We start from the raw sequence: 19,678 nt of genomic DNA, 5'->3' as shown, positions 1-19,678 counted from the left end.
ATTATAGATTTTTCTTTTATGTCAAAAATCATTAGGATATTAAGTAAAGATCGTGTTCCATGAAGATATTTTGTAAATTGCCTACCGTAAATATATCAAAACTTAATTTTTGATTAGTAATATGCATTGCTAAGCACTTCTTTTGGACAACTTTAAAGATGATTTTCTCAATATTTAGATTTTTTTGATAATAAATAACATACTCGAATAAATAACAACTGTAGAATTAAAATGCACATATTAATAAATAAAATATATTATAAGGCATATATTAAATAAAAATTGTAGATTTGAAATGACTATATTAAAACTACATTTTAAATGCATAAATAATGGTTACATATTTAAAATGCATATATTAAAAATTGTAGATTTAATTTGCGCATAATAAAAAGTGTTTATTTAAAATATGTATTTAATGACGACTGTAAATTTAAAGTGCATATGTTAAAAATTGTAGATTTCAAATGCGTATAATAAATAAAATGTGATGATTTAAGATACATATGTTAAATAAGGATTGTGCATTTAAAATGCATATATTAAATAATGATTGTAGAATTAAAATGCACATGTTCAAAATTTTACATTTAAAATACATGTTAAATTGAAAATTGTGCATCTCAAATTCAAATATTAAATAACTATTTAAAATGCATACATTATAAAATGCACATATTAATAAATAAAATATATTATAAGGCATATATTAAATAAAAATTGTAGATTTGAAATGACTATATTAAAACTACATTTTAAATGCATAAATAATGGTTACATATTTAAAATGCATATATTAAAAATTGTAGATTTAATTTGCGCATAATAAAAAGTGTTTATTTAAAATATGTATTTAATGACGACTGTAAATTTAAAGTGCATATGTTAAAAATTGTAGATTTCAAATGCGTATAATAAATAAAATGTGATGATTTAAGATACATATGTTAAATAAGGATTGTGCATTTAAAATGCATATATTAAATAATGATTGTAGAATTAAAATGCACATGTTCAAAATTTTACATTTAAAGTACATGTTAAATTGAAAATTGTGCATCTCAAATTCAAATATTAAATAACTATATTTAAAATGCATACATTAAATTACAAATTGTACATTTTAAATGCACATTAAATAGTATTGTAGATTTCAAATGCATATATTAAAAAAATGTAAATTTAAAATGCATATATTAAATTAAATTTGTAGATTTAAAATGCATATGCATATATTAAATTAAAAACATTTCAAATGCATATATTATGTATTAAATAAGGATATAAGGATTGTGCATTTAAAATACATATATGTGACCCTGGACCACAAAACCAGTCTTAAGTGTCAATTTTTAAAAATTGAGATTTATGCATCATCTGAAAGCTGAATAAATAAGCTTTCCATTGATGTATTATTTAGGATCGGACAATATTTGGTCGAGATACATCTATTTGAAAATCTGGAATCTGAGGGTGCAAAAATCGCCTTTAAAAATGTCCAAATTTAGGATCGGACAATATTTGGTCGAGATACATCTATTTGAAAAGCTGGAATCTGAGGGTGCAAAAATCGCCTTTAAAAATGTCCAGATGAAGTCCTTAGCAAAGGACTTTGAGTTGAGTTTTGATATATTTACGGTAGGAAATTTACAAAATATCTTCATGGAACATGATCTTTACTTAATATCCTAATGATTTTTGGCATAAAAGAAAAATCTATAATTTTGACCCATACAATGTATTGTTGGCTATTGCTACAAATATACCCCAGCGACTTAAGGCTGCTTTTGTGCTCCAGGGCCACATATTGAACATATTTGTACAAAGATGATTGAGCAACAATAGCCCAGTTTAAACAATGACATCCAGCCTCATCCACTGGAGGGAGTCAAAGCAAACAGCCTTTTTTCAAAGTGGCCTTGAATAGGTCAGTGTGTTTTTCTGGCCTAAAGTGTGCCTAAAATCCCCTTTGATAAGAGCACGGCATGTCCGTGTGCCACGTCATCACATGCTGTGAGCAAATACAGCACTGGTGAGCTCAGATCTTTCTTTCTGTCCAGCACAGCCATCTGAACACCAGCATGTCAGGCCTTAATGCTTCACTAGGCTACTTTTTAGCCATAGTCGGCGTGAGTGCGGTCGGACGGGTGCTGGTCACGCGCTGGCGGCCGAGATGGACGTTCCTGACCGAGTTCATCGCTGCTTTTGCTCTCTCCGCCTGTAGACTGGAGGTGGACACCATCGCGGAGGTTGGCCAGTGGGCCGGGGCGCTTGGGCCCGACGTCGCCATCACTATGCTTTTCATATCCATCACCGTCCACGGCATCATCATGCAGGGCGTGAGTGGAAACCCGTCGGTGACGCTCATGGGACTCCTGCAGAAGGACACCGGCGCCGTGTCGGCTGTCCTCAGCGTGGCGGCGCAGTTACTCGGCGCTTACATTGCGCTCCTGGTCGCTGGTAAGTACTGGCAGATGGAGCTGACCGACATGCACATGATCAAGAACCTGATGATGTCTGAGTGCAGCACGTCGCTGCAGGTCCCGCCGCTGCAGGGAGTCTTCGCCGAAGCCCTCGGAGCCCTGACCTTTCACCTGGTTTACCTCGTCCTGAAGAACAGGTCACAGCTGCTGAGGATTCCCATATTCGCCGTGCTGCTGACGCTCATTGCCTATGCAGGTGATTACTTTTAAAATGCTTATGTTAAATAATGATTGTGGATTTAATTTGTGACCCTGGAGCACAAAACCAGTCATAAGGGTGAAAAATTTGAAATTTAGATTTATGCATCATCTGAAAGCTGAATAAATAAGCTTTCCATTGATGTATGGTTTGTTAGGATAGAACTGAGGGTGCAAAAAAAATCTAAATATTGAGAAAATTGCCTTTAAAGTTGTCCAAATGAAGTTCTTAGCAATGCATATTACTAATCAAAAATTAAGTTTTAACATATTTACAGTAGGAAATTTACAAAATATTTTCATGGAACATGATCTTTACTTAATATCCTAATGATTTTTGGCATAAAAGAAAAATCTATAATTTTGACCCATACAATGTATTGTTGGCTATTGCTACAAATATACCCCAGCGACTTAAGACTGCTTTTGTGCTGCAGGGTCACATTTGCATGTATTAAATTAAACACTAGATTTCAAACACATATATTAAATAACGATTATACATTTAAAATGCATATTTTAAAATATTGTAGATGCATTGTAGAATGCATATATTAAATAAGGATTTTACATTTAAAATGCATATTTTAAATAATGAGTCTAGTTCTAGTAAAAATACATATATTAAACAGATTTAAAATGTATGCATAAAAAATTGTAGATTCAAAATGCATGTATTAAATAAATAAAGTGCATATATTATATTAAAAAATATAGGTTAAAATGTATATAAGGATTGTGCATTTAAAAAATATGTTAATTTAAAAATTGTAGATTTCAAATGCATATATTAAATTAGGATTGTTTATTTAAAATACATTAGAAAACAAAAAACACAATAAAAATGGTAAAATACATTAAAATACATTAGCTATTTAAAATGCATATAATAAATAAAAAGTAGATTAAAAATGCATACACTAAGGATTTTGCATTTAAAATGCATATATTAAATATACAAATATACAATATAAATTGTAGATTTTAAATGACATATTAAATTAAAAATTGTAGATAAGAATTGCACGTTGAAATGCATATATAAAATTAAACATTGTAGATTTCAAGTGCATATATTAAGTAAGGATTTTGCATTAAAAATGTATAAATTAAATTAAATTGTATATTTCAAATGCATATTTTAAATAATAAAATTATTACATTAAAAAAATTTAGATTTCAAATGCTCATTTTAAATAAAGATTGTAGATTTAAAATTCATATAATAAATAAGAATTGCACATTTAAATTCATATATTAAATTAAAAATTGTAGATTTCAAATATTAAAAATCATAGATTTCAAATGCATATATTAAATTAGGTTTGTATGTTTAAAATACATTAGAAAACAAAAAACAATAAAATAGTAAAATATATTAATAAACATTGGCTATTTAAAATGCATATAATAAATAAAAAGTAGATTTAAAATGCATACATTAAGGATTTTGCATTTAAAATGCATATATTAAATATACAAATATACAATATAAATTGTAGATTTTAAATACATATTAAATTACAAATTGTAGATAAACAGTATTATGCATATATTAAAGTACAGAAAATTTTAAATGCATATTAAATAAAGATTGTACATTTCAAATGCATATATCAAATTAAAATCTGTAGGTTTAAAATGTATATATTAAAGCTGTTCGATTAAATAAAGTTTGATTAGAAAATCAATTGCACTTTTATGCAAGTACTAGAGTAGTGTCTAGAGCTGTTTTTCACTCAGGAGAAGCTCTTGACTGTTCAGTGGTGAAGTATTTTAGCTCCTTCATCCTCACAAATGTCTCTCACACCAGGAAATAACTACACGTCTGGATATGTGAATCCATCTCTGGCTTATGCCATGACATTCACCTGTCCGGGACACACTTTACTAGCGTATTCTCTCGTCTACTGGCTCGGGCCTCTGATGGGTGAGTCCTTGTAGATGTCAGAAATGTTCTTTAATGCCAAGAAAATATTAAAATAGTACTTGTACAGTTCAAACCAGGCTGCTGGTGTTCCCGAGATGTTGTGTTGTTGTAAATTGTGTATTCTTTTAGGCATGACTCTTGCGCTCTTCCTGTATTTGGGAAACATTCCACTGCTGTTCAGCAGGAATCTCCTTTACTCCAAGAAAACACGTTTCCGGGTTCCCAAAGGGAAAACTTCTGAAGACAAGACCAGCTGAAGAGACCATAAAAACACAGTCACTTCATAAACCATATTTCATAATCGCAAAACACATTACGGTTGAACTGGTGCAACATTTCTGTTCGGTTCGGTTCACACAAGACGAGCAAACCCCTCGTCTTATGTGAAATTACTACTAACATCTAGGAGACAAAGAACATTTTATTTAATATATAGCAAAAACATAAAGAAAAATATTAAATAAGGGGGAAAAGGAAAAATCGTGCAAAAGTACAAGTAAATTGTGATGGGTTGTCTATAAATGCCACTTAATATTCAAAGTATGCCACAATGTAATAAAAATTATTTGTACATATTTTTAGTCTTTCATAATTGCTGTTCTTCTTTATTCCGGCCTAGTTTAGAAAATACAGAATAAACATTTTTAACATGATATTTGTAGAAAAAAGGTAATATGATGCATGCACTCTTAATGTGCTTGTCTACATTTATTCGAACAACAGTAGCCTATATGTGTGTGTGTGTGTGTGTTTCATCTATTGCTAGGTTTATCTTTGGTCTTTGTAAAAACAAAAAACATCAGATTACTTGAAATCTACTGCAGACTTGTTAGCTCTACAGTCAGTAACTTATTCTCACCAGCAGAGGTCACTGTCTTTATACATTCAGACCGACTCTGATGTAATCAAGTAAAATTTAGAAAGGATTTTTTTCACTTAGCCAATGTGGTAAGTACTAGAAAAGTATTTTTAATTTTCGTAGGCCTTTTTAGTTTTTACTTTTTAATTCATTAACTTATATCTGTACTAATTGTGTACCGATTTACAGGTTAAAACAGCATATACATTTTTGTGTGTAGTTTCTCGCGGCTTTTTTCATTTCCTCGCGAGCCGTTTTGTTCGATTCACGAACAAATGACTCGTTTGAATCGAATCTTTGATTGAATCGTTTAAAGAGACTCCTGAGCTCAGGCATTACTGATTGGTTTGAATCATTCTAACCAATCTTTCACAAGTTATTGTTACTTTCAGCAGTTTCTCTCTGAAGTAACCTTGCTGTTTGTTTGAGTAGATATGTTGGCGTTGTAGCCGACATAAAGTCATCACAACAGGCATGAGGTTTCTGTAGTATTACACTAACCTGAATAGATACAAATGCATTAAAACGCTGTTCATTTAACGTGCTTAAGTGGAGCCTGAGTTGTTTTTGAGGGCAGTAAAGCGGGGCCTGATCTCAATGCCTCTGTGGTTAATTCTGCTGTTTGAAACACAGTGTGTGGGTGAGGTGTGTTTTTTTTCTCACAACCGCAAAATAACTTTATGAGAACAACAGACTACAAAACTGACTTAATACATAATTACTAGAAAATTAATGAGACGGATCTCTCTCTTTATTGATTTACAAGCAAGCCAGAGCATCTCAACAGAAGAAAAGTAGCAAAAAAACGCCCTGCTGCAAAGCTACATTATAGTAAATATGTCAGCATTTATGTTCTGAGCACGACGCTCACAGATCATGCATTGACGTTCAACATTTAATAACGCTAACATTATCACTCTAAAGATTTAACACACAAGCTTTTTAAAAAAAAAATGTTAAAGTGATGTTAAGTTCAACACCGAAGCTTTGAAGCTTGTATCAGAAAAACCCAACACATTTCACATTGAAGCACTGAATCGGAGCTTGATTCGTTTAGAGAAAAGCACGTGATCTATGACGTCCGAAGCTTCATTCGCCTGAAAACTACGTGACTGCTTCAGTATCTGGTTCAAACGAAGCGAACCTCAGCGCCGTTTCCTTTACATTATATTACATTATAATGTGTTAGCATTGATTTTTTTAATCGTAATTTATATATTGAGCTCAAAAATGCACTTTGGCCATAAAATATCAGTCTAAGGACTGCGGCAGAGTTAAAATAAACAGATCATAGATTTAATTTATGAATTTATGTTTTATTTATTTTACTTATTGTGCCAGTATACCGACACAAATGAATGACTTTGACAATATACATTATTTATATAAAATATAATAAAGCAAAAAATCAGTTGTAGAACCAGATGTGAAACCACTGGATGTAACGGAACATAACACTTTGGAAGGTGTTGTTTATTTTTATGACCACTAGATGGCCACAGCATAGACCGTTTTAAAAAGCGTCGAGTAATGAACCTTTTTCCGATTCAATTGTGATGAAAGCGTCACTGGTTCAGAACGCTTCACTTCGCCATCACTACTGAATAAGGAAGGAAACTAGTGGTGACATCATGACGGCGATGCGAGATTAACGGTAGTTTATGAAAACGTGCCAAATAGACCAATTTGGAGTAGATGTCACAGTTACATCACTTAACCACATTTTGGTGGCAGAAAAACACTGGGAACAAGTGGAGGGAAACGTAAAATCCATGGAATAAGACAAAAAAAATATTGTTGTGCCTTTGGATGTCAGAATCGGAATGCAAATCATTTTTATAGAATACTGTAGTCAAAGACGGCATTAGCTAAATGCAGACGTTTAAACGGACAGACTGGATGAAACCTGCTATGATTACTCTACTTTTAAAGCATAAATTTGATTTAAACAATAGGTCTACATAATATTCACATTTGCAGTTCATGGGGGACATTGTATTAGCCTTAAACCCTTAAATTTAAACATTTACCTATTTTATCTCACAATTCTGACTTTTTTCTCGCAAATGCAAGTTTATATCTCCTAGTTCGGACTTCATAGCTCAATTTAACTCAACAATTGCAAGTTTGTCAATTCTGAGGGGGGAAAAAAAGCCAGACGTGTGGGATTATAAACTCATGATTCTGAGCCGAGGGGAAATCAGAATTGTGAAATATAATCTCGGAATTGCGAGAAAAAAGTCAGAATTTTGAATTACAAACTCAAAAGTTACATTTTTTATTCTTTTATTCCATGGTTTCCGTAGAATGCTACTTTAAAACTGTCATTTTCTGCCACCTGATAGACTCAAAAAACATCATCACTGTTTGTAAACACCAAATTGGTCTATTGTCAAAAATCAGACTTTATTTGTTGAGAGCGAGTGTGCACGCACATCCTGAAGAGTGAAGCCAAATCATTTCGACTGCAGTTCAGCTCATAAACCCCGCTCTCTGCATGTAAACGAATGGAGCCAAAGGAAACTGAAAAAAAAAAAATGTTACTTGTAATGAAAGTTTCCCCATGGTTTCTGTTGATGTATGCTCAAGTGTTCGTTTTTTTTAATAGGTTTTGTTTTAATTAGTTATTTGATGCTATAAAAATTGGGTCTGACGTCATGATCGATCGCTGTGATTTCCTCTGAGTAAAGCAGATGTCGGAGACTAAATTTTAACTTCAACTTTTCCATGGCTGTGTTGTTTCACAAAATGACTTGAAAGCCCAAAAATCAATTATAGCCTAATAGTTTATGGCTTTTAGATGTCACAAAAATTATGGAATCATTTATTCTTGATGCTAGCAAAATCAGCAGAAATTAAAAATAGACAATAAAAGCTTTATTAATTCTTTAGTTTTTAATTCTTTGTGAAGCAAATAAAAAAGTGAGTAAAAGTAGAAACAAATGAGACAGAGCTCTCTCTTTATTGACTTCAAGATCTTGTAGAAAGTCTTCTCTCTTTACCTTAAAAAAAAAAAAAAAAAAAAATTATCTGGAGTCAAGTTGTTCCAGAAGCCAAAATCACATTTCATTGGTGTAGTGGAAAAAAGTCTCTTCAGTCTTGTAGGAATAACGCTCAAGAGTTCCAGAAGTCTAAATGTTTTAAAGATAACTTTTATTTAACCCTCTCCAGGGACCAAGAGATCCCAGAGGTGTATAAACATCACATCACAGGTTTTAATAATCTTTGCGGGCAGTGAACACATTATTCATTCTTGCACCCTCCAAACACAATCTCCGTCACGTAGACCATGAGGCTTTTAAAATGCATCTGACTGTCATAATATTAAAACAACTTCTACAATGTCTTCTGAAGGATAGATAAAATATTCACAAAGCTTCACAAAACGCAGTATACATAGACAACACAATATTCTCAGAAACATGCCAAGTTTAATGAGTTTCTGATGCTCAGGTGGCTAACAGTGTATTTTTTAAATCATCCAAGGCTGTAATACTAATGTTGTCCACAGGATAACTTTTAAGTCTCTGTTTAAAATTTAAATCATACAATAGATTGACTTATTGTAAAAGATGCATAAAGTTCATTATAGTTTCATAAGATATCAAGTCTAAGTCTAATCAGTCTGTGATATAAAAAATTTCCTTAATTTTTATATATCCGAATGATAATGAAAACATATGTCAAGTTCAAGACAACTTGCTGTCTAATTAAAATGAACAAAAAAAAAAACATTATTTGTCTATTGTAATATAGTACATAGTTCATGTCGCTTGTTAAGGCTGATTAAGACAGATTTACACATAAGATATTTTATAGCTCAATTCAGAGGCGTAGCTTCTGGGTATACAAGGTATGCACGTGCATATGGGCCCGGGCATATTGGGGTCCCACCGAAGGGGATATTTTAATTAAAACGAGGGAACGAATTCTTAATTCGTGGCCACGATAAATATATATTTTTGTCTGCATGTAATATGCAGGGCTCCGTAATTTCTTGTGTGCATTTGTATACCGCTGCCGTAGAACTGCATCATTTTTTAACTACGTGCAAACGTTGCATCGCCGTGGCCAAATAAAGTATTAAAATAATAGTTAAAATAGTATTTTTTTTTCTTTTTGCATTTCTGTTTTACGAGAATGAAGTCATGTTTTATTGCATGGATAAACAACTTAATGTGAAAATTCCACCTACTCTGAATAAAAAGTATGTGGCGTCCAACCTTTCATCCTTCAGATGTATTTAACATAAAAACAGCAATTAAAAAAAATAATAATAACATTGGCAAAGTAATATTGTTGGCTTTTCTGAGGTAAATGTTATGTTACGACTATTCACAAGCTGTTTTATTGACATTTTTCAAAACACTAATTGATCAATTACATGAGATATTTGTTTTATTAAATTGTTCTGATTTTTTTCAACATGCCTTTTGATATTCATTGATGTTTATTTTGTGTTGTAACTAGTAATAAAGAGGAAAAGATGATTGATTCACATGCCGCTTGAACTGAGGTGAATACAGTGATCTCACGCTACATTAAAGAGTGTTAAAAACAAATTTATTGTTTGCATTTCATGATAAAATCAACAACTTAAAGGCTGAGACAAAGCACAAAGCTTATTGTGATTATTGGGTGGTTGGCGCACTACAAATAATGAATGGACTTGAAAACGTTCATTCCAAGCATTTATACCGTCAATCAAACAGCTTGTGAATAGTCACGTAACGTTATTTGCCTCAGAAAAGACAAGAATAAGTTAAGTTTACAGAGTTGGAGCCCATGTTAACCAATAACATTTTTTTTTGCATATGGGCCCAGGGCGGACTTGCTACACCACTGGCATTATTGTTTCACGTTTGGTGAAAACGCGGCGTCAGACCTGAAAGTGCTTGATCTGAAGATGATCTACTTACTGTGAATATTTTTTGTATGTGTGTGTAAAGCAGATAATTGAGTGAAACACTTCTCACATGTAGTGCAGTAATAAGGTTTCTCTCCAGTGTGGATCCTCTCATGTTTTTTCAGGTTTCCTGACCGACTGAATCTCTTGTCGCAGTGCGAACACATGTAAGGTTTCTCTCCGGTGTGAATCCTCTGGTGCAGTTTTAAATTTTCAGATTTAAGGAAAGTCTTCCCACACTCAAAGCACATATAATCTCTCACACCAGTGTGTATCTTCTGATGTTCTTTTAAACTTTGCGGCAGTGAAAAACTCTTTCCACACAAAGAACATGAATATGGTTTTTCCTTCGTATGAATTCTCAGGTGCTCCTTCAGGTTTGAAGCCCACAAAAATGTTTTTCCACACTGATCACATTCATGCAGCTTCTGTCTAGTGTGGATGTTCATGTGCTCCTTAAGTTTTGATGATTGTGTACAACTCTTCCCGCACTGATCGCATGTGTACGGTTTCTCTCCAGTGTGGATCCTCTCATGTGATTTCAGATTTCCAAACTGACTGAATCTCTTGCCACACTGAGTGCAGGTGAAAGATTTCTTGGCTCTTCTTTTCTTTAAATCTTTCTGTTTGGTTTGAGAGCGACTCGGAGGTTTTTCTCCAGATTTGACATGATGTTTCTCCTCCTTTTCATTCAGTTCTTCATCATTCTCTTCATTTAACTCTAAAATGAAAGTAAAATGTTTGATTTTCAGTAAATCACAGAGAGAAATTAGTAAAGAAAGGACATAAAAGTGAACCCTGATGTAACAGTGGAAAGTAGACAATTGCTATACAAAAAATTCATCATGTTGATGTATTTTTAATAATTTAAATATCTCTGAAACTTTCCGTGAACGAGGAACAATGATCTTCCAGTTTTTTATTACATTACAGGCACAAATCCTGTTTTTATCGTGAGAACTATTAAATCAACTCCATAATTGTCTAACATAAATTAATTTTGCTGAAAAAATGCACTCTTTATAGAAAACGTCCTTATTACTTGCAGCTTCAACTATATTATTTTACAGCATTATATATTTTTCCTATTACAACAAATCATACAAACTGCTTGAAGCTTTATATTCTTATTGATCTTCAGCCTCATTAATGAAGGATCAAAAATAAAAACCAACCTGTTTGTTCTTCAGTGCGTTTCATCATGCAGGGTTCTGGATCTGTCATATTCTCACGTGGTAAAATTCTAAATCTGTAATTAAATGTGAAACTGAGAATGAAAAACCTTCTTTTTGATCCTTTAATTCTTGCAAGAATGGTCAATCTAACAGAGAGACGCTCTGTAGTGAGAGAGACAGGAGGCAAATCAGGCAAATCATCTCTGTTTTACTGGGAAAGGCTGTGCAAGAGCTACTTTGACCTTCAGCTTTATCTCTTCAAACTAGTTCTAACCGGTTTTAGCCACGTACACAGAGAAAATACTGAAGGCCAAAAACTGCAAATAGGACATGTGGAAAATAAAGAATATACATTATGGAAAATAAGAAGTAAAGAAAAATATAGAAATTTCCATCAGACTGTCCACACAAATTTAAAAATATATTTAAGAAACAAATAATCTGCTAACTGACTTTAACATAACTATTTTGTTTGTGATTTATATGAAACATGGTTTGTCACAGATTAATGAATAAATATATAGTTTAGTCATGAAACTCTAGATGGTGCAGGCTGATGGGTTGTTAACGTAACTGATGATATTCAGAGAGTTAAATGACTTGGCACGAGCTGATTGGTTCATGCTGCATATGCAGCCAATGAGCTTGCAGCCTTGCATTTATATGGCTGGCTAGCATTCACTAGAGATTCCTGCAGCGCGCTTTCAGAGTTTCTCTAAAACCCTCCACCTTCCCCAGCTCCACCTGTATAGATCTGCTATGGGGTTATTTTATATGCTATTTGTGCAGCAGCAGTATGTCTTAAATACTCACGGCACCGTATCACCATATGCATTGGCAGCAGCAATAATCTACAACTACAGCAACTTCAGCAGCAGCGTAGCAGATCTATTCCGCCAAGACCAAATACATTAACATTGTCATATCCATCACCATGCTAAAATATTCAGAGTTGTCATGATTAAAATACTGTTATGATAGTTCATTCTTGTAGATGTCACAATAGCTGATTGTGTTTTGGTCATGTTGTATTTGCAGCGCATATGTTGTCAAACTTATGAAGATGTTTTCTTAATTTGCTGGTGTTTTCTATTTGGATGCGTGTGTTTTTTCAGCAGCTCTGATAATATTGCTAAGCCTCACACTATAATCAATCATTAAGCTGCATTACGTAACTTTTTTGTGTTCAAAACTTACATAATAAGCGAGTACATCATTTACATCATCTATCCATTTTCCAAACCATGTAATTGTCTTATCCTGAATCACTATGGTACATCTAATAATAATAATAATATACAGTGGGTACGGAAAGTATTCAGACCCTGTTCTTGAATGGCCCAGCCAGAGCCCTGACTTAAACCCAATTGAGCATCTCTGGAGAGACCTAAAAATGGCTGTCCACCAACGTTTACCATCCAACCTGACAGAACTGGAGAGGATCTGCAAGGAGGAATGGCAGAGGATCCCCAAATCCAGGTGTGAAAAACTTGTTGCATCTTTCCCAAAAAGACTCATGGCTGTATTAGATCAAAAGGGTGCTTCTACTAAATACTGAGCAAAGGGTCTGAATACTTAGGACCATGTGATATTTCAGTTTTTCTTTTTTAATAAATCTGCAAAAATGTCAACGATTCTGTGTTTTTCTGTCAATATGGGGTGCTGTGTGTACATTAATGAGGAAAAAAAATTTACTTAAATGATTTTAGCAAATGGCTGTGAATATAAAATATAACAAAGAGTGAAAAATTGAAGGGGGTCTGAATACTTTCCGTACCCACTGTATATATAAAATAATAAGTGTTTATATTCGGACCATTTTAGACTGGTTTGGGTCGGCAGTAGCCCAGTAACTGCGTGACACGTCATAGACATAAACAAGAGAGAAGTAGCTCCGGCTACAACAGCTCTGCAGAGTTTTGCTTCAACCCCAATCAAACACACCTGAAACAAGCTAAACGAGGTCTGAAGGGTTACTAGGAAGCTACAGGCAGGTGAGTTTTTATAAGGGTTGGAGATGAACTTTGCAGGACTGCGGTTTCCTAATTCACACTACATTCATAACAAGTATTATATATGCATGTATTTAGTGTGCTAACATCTTACTGTTTTGTATGTGAAGAGAAACAGACAAATCATAAAACCTTCCTCTTTAAAAAAAGTAAGTGTTTTATTTAACAGACAAATTAGGGGTCGACCGATTATCGGCACCAATATTAAGCATTTTTATCGGTATCGGTCATTTTCAAAACCGATCTGCGGTTTCCTAATTCACACTACATTCATAACAAGTATTATATATGCATGTATTTAGTGTGCTAACATCTTACTGTTTTGTATGTGAAGAGAAACAGACAAATCATAAAACCTTCCTCTTTAAAAAAAGTAAGTGTTTTATTTAACAGACAAACAAATTAGGGGTCGACCGATTATCGGCACCAATATTAAGCCTTTTTATCGGTATCGGTCATTTTCAAAACCGATTCGCCGATAAAATAACTTAATTTTGAAACGCGCAATTTGTAGATGGATGCACAGAGGAAGACGAGTAAAAAGTGCAGTGTGGGAGTACAACACTCAACCAACACCAGGAAAGGCAGTTTTTGTCAGAGCCCTTGTTATTCTTAATTTTGACATTAATTTTAATTTTTACACCAGACATAGGTTCAAAATATCGGTTATCGGTCTGCTTAATCTGTAATAATCGGCATCGGCCCTGAAAAACACATATCGGTCGACCCCTAAAACAAATAGCACCAAACCTGATGAAAATCATTTCAAACATCAAAATGTTAAACCATGTAAAGTATATATCACATGAAAGAGCATGAAATGCTCACCTAAGAAAACCCTATACTGACTGAAGGGACTGACGATGATCAAAAATAGAGGTCGACCGATAGTGGATACTGATAGCTAGGTTGGACCACACTGGCCGATACAAATTAATCAACCAATAGTTTTTAAAATGGATACTGTATGAAAAATAAAAATACTGAAGCATTCTTTGTAAATGAATAAAAATATTAATATCAAGTATAAATTATATATTGATAAAATTATCAAATGGAATTATAAATTATATATAATTATATATTGATTAAAATTAATTCATAGTTCATTAATGTGAACAGAAGCAACTTCAAAATTAAAAAATTAGTAGATTAACACTAACTAGATGGCCATCTTTAAATATCTACACAAAGGCCACTGCATTGAAATTACATCCATATGGAGACTGTATGTATGCTCTCACACTTTAATTGCTTCTATTCTACAACACTTGATGATTATCTAATCAAAATAACAAAATATGGCAGTCGCACAAAAAGACTGAGTTTGAGTTTGAAGTTCAGGGTTAAAAAAAAAACAGAACAAACGTAAAGAAAAAGCGCGATCTATATTATAGCTCTCTATATGAAGCATACAGACTTTATTAGAGCCACAGAAAGACAAACGTTTCACTGAAAAAACACAATACACAATCTTCCAGTCCAGGGTGAAGTCTTTATGTACATTAAATTACATTATATTTGTCCCAATCGTTGTTAATGTAAAACGGTGTGAATGCGCTCTGTAGCGCGGCAGGATTTCTGTCAGCTAAATGAACATATCAATGTGTTTTCTCACGTCACATCTTTAAATCTGCAACTTCACTGGCTAACAAATGCATTAATGTAGCTGGATATAAATTAATGCAAATAGATGGTAACAATCGTGACATTAAACATTAGGGTCAGACTTGCATGTGTTTTGTTCACATTGTTTTAACCGCTTGAGGTGCTGCTAATGTTTGTGTCATCTGAGCCTTGCTAGCAAACATACTGCTGTCCTTCTCCACTAATGTATTACTTAGTAATGATATGAAAACATGCACTATACTGTACTGTGGACACACCGTTTCGTTGTCTGTTTTAAATCGGCACGTCTGAAGTGTCCCGCTCTGTGCAGCGCGCAGTGTCGCGTGTCAAAACAAACAGCACGTGCTGTCAGTGATTTCCGCCTCTAGAGGCCGCTCTCGCTCTCGTACTGTACAGTATAATGACAGCGGACCTTCTCAGCCGCCCCAGCAACAGACGCAAGAGGCGTCATGCCCTTGACTACTTATATGACGTATTTCCTATATTTAGCCTATATAAGTGTTCAAGTGAGCATGAAGACCACAAATGTGTGTACAACTTTACATTACCTGATGGGACACACTTACAGTGTTGTAAAAACGCAAATTGTTTACAGAGTTTTTTTTATTATTTTCAATACTTTTGAAATTTTAAAATCAACTTCTAAATGTCTGTTCCCTATAGATGACACAATTTAATTAAGTGATAAAAAGCAGTTGCAAATGTTGTACAAAAATAAATTTACTAATCTATGCAGCAATAAAATGTGTAGCACTTTGTTTTACTACCAAATTATATGTAATATCTTATTATAATTAATATTTAACTTGCATTGGAAAGGTTTCCGTGACCTCTCGCGCGATCTTGGCAAAAAAGTCTCACGATTTATTTCCAGAACGGGATGCATGATGGGATACACTAACCCTCGAATAGCGCTCCGGAGCGGTATTCGAGATGGGTTTAGTGTGCGTTAAAGGCACTGCGCTTTGGCGTTTTTAAGACCTGGGACAGTCTTGCGCACATACTCTCAAGTGGCCAAGACCGCAAGTGTGGGTATTTGGACAAGGGGTATGAATGCAATGGCCAATCAGAGACGTTCAGACGAGTCATCGCTGAAACGCGGTGTTTTGTTCACTTGCTTGCTGACGGAATTATAACGTGTATCACAGTGTAAACAGCTTCAGTGATTTAAATGGGAGTTTTTGAGAGTGCCGGAACTCTGGCTAGTCTGAAGTGAAAATGTTAGTAACTTGCAATTTTGTTATTAAATTCACATTAAATACAAAGTCAGTCGTATTAAAAATATTTTATAGCATGACACCCATATCTGGTGCTTAAGTAAAAAGTCGTGTTTTTATGTGTAGTAAATAGATTACACTATTACTCTACTTTGCCCATCACCCATTATAGATCAAATAACAATCTGGTGCAAAACGCATTTACTTATATGTTTGAAAATCGAGATATTTCCTGATATAGTTAACCACGTTTGGAAATATTTCGAATAAAAATAAAATAAAACATAAGCCTATATCAGTTATACAGTGCTATTGTGGCTGCTGTGTCACATGACAAGCACGACGGAGCAAAGCTACATTATAGAAAATATGTCAGCATTTATGTTCAAAGCACGACGATCACAGATCAAGCACTGACGTTCAACATTCAATAACGCTGACATTATCACTCTAAAAAATTAACACACAAGCTTAAAAAAAACAAACAGGAAATCCTTCATGTCTGCATGACTTTAGTTTCCTGTTCAACTAAATCAGTCTGCAGACGCCAGAACAGGCACATATATAGTGTTTTATCCGTTGAAAGCAATTTAGAAATAACCTCGTAGGATGTTGATTAAGCAAACTGTTTAAAGTGTTTTTTAAGGGTGTGTAAATGAGCGAAATATGCACTGCTCAACTCACCTCAGAAGACACAACAAACGCGCTGAACTGAATGAGGAAGGAAACTAGTGGTGACGTCATGACGGCGATGCGAGAATAACAGTTGTTTTTTTTAAAACGCAACCCCTGGCTCTTTTTCTTGGCATATGTTCTGTCACACTTGTATTTTTGAATGAATGTTTAATTAATAAAAAATGTAATAAAAAGTTTACAAAAACGCGCCAAATATTGCTCACAAGGACAGACCATTTGTAATATATACAAAAATAAAGCTAAAACGGTTAATGTACACAAACGAGCACATTCAATTTCAGTCATGTGTAGGGTGAAAAATTATTTATTAGGCATTTAAAGGCTTTATTTATCTGCTGCAAAGCTAGCTACATTATAGTAAATACGTTTAAACGGACAGACTATGGATGAAACCTGCTCAATTTAACTCAACAATTGCAAGTTTGTAGAACATATGGAAAATAAAGAAAAATATACATTATGGAAAATAGGAAGTAAAGAAACATATAGAAATTTCAATCAGACTGTCCACACAAATGTAAAAAGCAGTTTAAGAAACAAATAATGTACTAACTGACTTTAACATAAATATTTTTTGTGTGTGTTTTATATGAAACATGGTTTGTCACAGATTAATGAATAAATGCTGTTATGATAGATAATTCTCACAATGTGACCAAACAGAAAGGCTTTGAAAGTAGGGGACCCTAACAACCCTTACAAAAATGAACCATGTTTTATTATAATAAAACTGTAGTAACCATGTTTTTTTTTTGCATATTGATTACCATTTGTATAACCAGTTGTACAAATACCATGTAGTGTAGCAAAACCATGGTTAATTTTTGTAGAGGAAGTTGTAAAAGTACGTTAGCCAGTTTACATAACGTTTCGCAGTTACAGTAATTGTGTATTTCATCATCTTATTTAGGCTGATAATATCCACACACAAAAAAACGAAAAAGGAATGATCAGGATGTTAAAATAAACAAAAATCTCACCTTTCAACGTTTTTTTCATTTGCAGCGCATTGAGCTCTCTCAGACACTGTATGAATAATAACATATATATATAATGAGAACTAGACCTACTAGAAATATTTCACCAACAATGCAGTTATCCAAAGTTTTAAGATTTAGAAACCCCAAAATAATGTTATAAAACCGAAAATCTCTCAGATTGATATTTAATCATCTTTAAGAAATAAGCAGCTATTTTGTAAATGACCAATACATTAGCTTTATCCCATTTTACACTCGAACCCTTTAAGACACGATTTTCACTTTTAAAAAACATGTTTTTCATAAATGTAATTTTTTTTACAGCACGATGTGAATCTCAAACTGTAGTGCTGACTGCATTCATCCAGCACAATTCAACCCTGTTACGGTAATAAACATATCTTTAATTTATGATAAATACTTTTCAGTAACTCACAATGAGTTTTTGCTAAATATAACCCTTACCCATTGTCAAAGTTTGCCTTATTTGAACCTCACTGGAAATAAACAACTGAATTAATTTAAATAAATGCAATATACATTTTTTTTTTACTAACCATTTGTTCAAAACATTCAGTTTTTATGAAAGTGGCCCTTATATTATTTGTTGGTTTAACTTATTTCACAGCTCTTATGATTTCTGTTGAACTGTTTGTCGCTTTACAACCATTATGTTCTTCAGCCTCATTAAAGAAGAATCATGAATGAACACCTGTTTCTTCCTCAGTTTCTTCATGTTTCATTCTGCAGGGTTCTGGATCTATGATTCAATTCAGATTTCAATTCATTGCAATTGTTATCGAGTATATGTAAAATGCATTTAGCAGACGCTTTTATCCAAAGCGACTTGCATTCAGACTTATATAATATAAATTTTATTTTTTACCAATATGTGTGTTCCCTGGGAATCAAACCCACAACCTTTTGCACTGCTAACGCAATGCTCTACCACTGAGCCACAGGAACAATATTAATGATTTAAATTAGTCAAAATTATTCCAATTTACAATAAATAATTACTTTTTATAGCAAACGAACTAACTATAAACATTGAATGACTTTACTGAGGTAAATGTAACGTTACCATTACGTCAACGTCTTAACGTCTTTCTGGGGTTCAAACTTTGATTGGGTTTTGTTTGCAAGAGATATAAGATAATTTAAGCAATTTATACCATTCAACATACCTTCTGATGTTCATTCATGTTTTCCGTGGTGTAGACAGAGATGATCCGTTCACATTCGCTCCGTGCTGCCGTTACAATAAGCGGCTACAGCGATCTGTAACGTTACATCACTACTTTTAAAAATAATACTGAATGTAGTTTTGGGAGATAGGACACCATTAAAATGATTAAAATAACAATGCAAGAATTCATTGACAGGGGTGACACAAATAACGCTTAGTTAAGCTGATTAACGCATGAACTGAAAGCATAGATCGAGATCCAGATCGTGCAAATAAAGATCGCGATGCATCGGGAAATAGTTATTTCTACACCGCCGTAAATGATACACCAGTCTGTCTGCTCTGGAGCGATCAGAGCTAATGGTGCGTTCAAGTCATGTCGGATAGATCGTATTTATGAGTTG

At 33.5% G+C, this 19,678-nt stretch overlaps 2 protein-coding genes across 2 annotated transcripts; one reads left to right on the top strand and one right to left on the bottom strand.

The window, feature by feature from the left end:
- The first annotated feature begins 1,984 nt into the window (after positions 1–1,984).
- On the top strand, positions 1,985–5,186 carry LOC107679091 (aquaporin-12-like). The gene is made up of 3 exons (XM_016474549.1): positions 1,985–2,679; positions 4,495–4,611; positions 4,741–5,186. The coding sequence occupies exons 1-3, from the start codon at positions 2,082–2,084 to the stop codon at positions 4,866–4,868; spliced, it is 843 nt and encodes a 280-aa protein (XP_016330035.1). The 5' UTR covers positions 1,985–2,081; the 3' UTR covers positions 4,869–5,186.
- Positions 5,187–10,139: 4,953 nt separating this feature from the next.
- Positions 10,140–17,288, bottom strand: LOC107679092 (zinc finger protein 239-like). Its single transcript, XM_016474550.1, has 3 exons — positions 17,094–17,288; positions 11,552–11,625; positions 10,140–11,097 (listed from the first exon to the last, which is right to left on the bottom strand). Exons 2-3 carry the CDS (start codon positions 11,598–11,600, stop codon positions 10,382–10,384), a joined length of 765 nt encoding a protein of 254 aa, XP_016330036.1. The 5' UTR covers positions 11,601–11,625; positions 17,094–17,288; the 3' UTR covers positions 10,140–10,381.
- Between the last annotated feature and the right edge of the window lie 2,390 nt (positions 17,289–19,678).

This window comes from Sinocyclocheilus anshuiensis, unplaced genomic scaffold (assembly GCF_001515605.1).
Source record: "Sinocyclocheilus anshuiensis isolate Anshui unplaced genomic scaffold, SAMN03320099.WGS_v1.1 scaffold1580, whole genome shotgun sequence".
NCBI classification, from domain to species: Eukaryota; Metazoa; Chordata; class Actinopteri; order Cypriniformes; family Cyprinidae; genus Sinocyclocheilus; species Sinocyclocheilus anshuiensis.
This window is presented reverse-complemented; position numbering and strand designations above follow the sequence as displayed.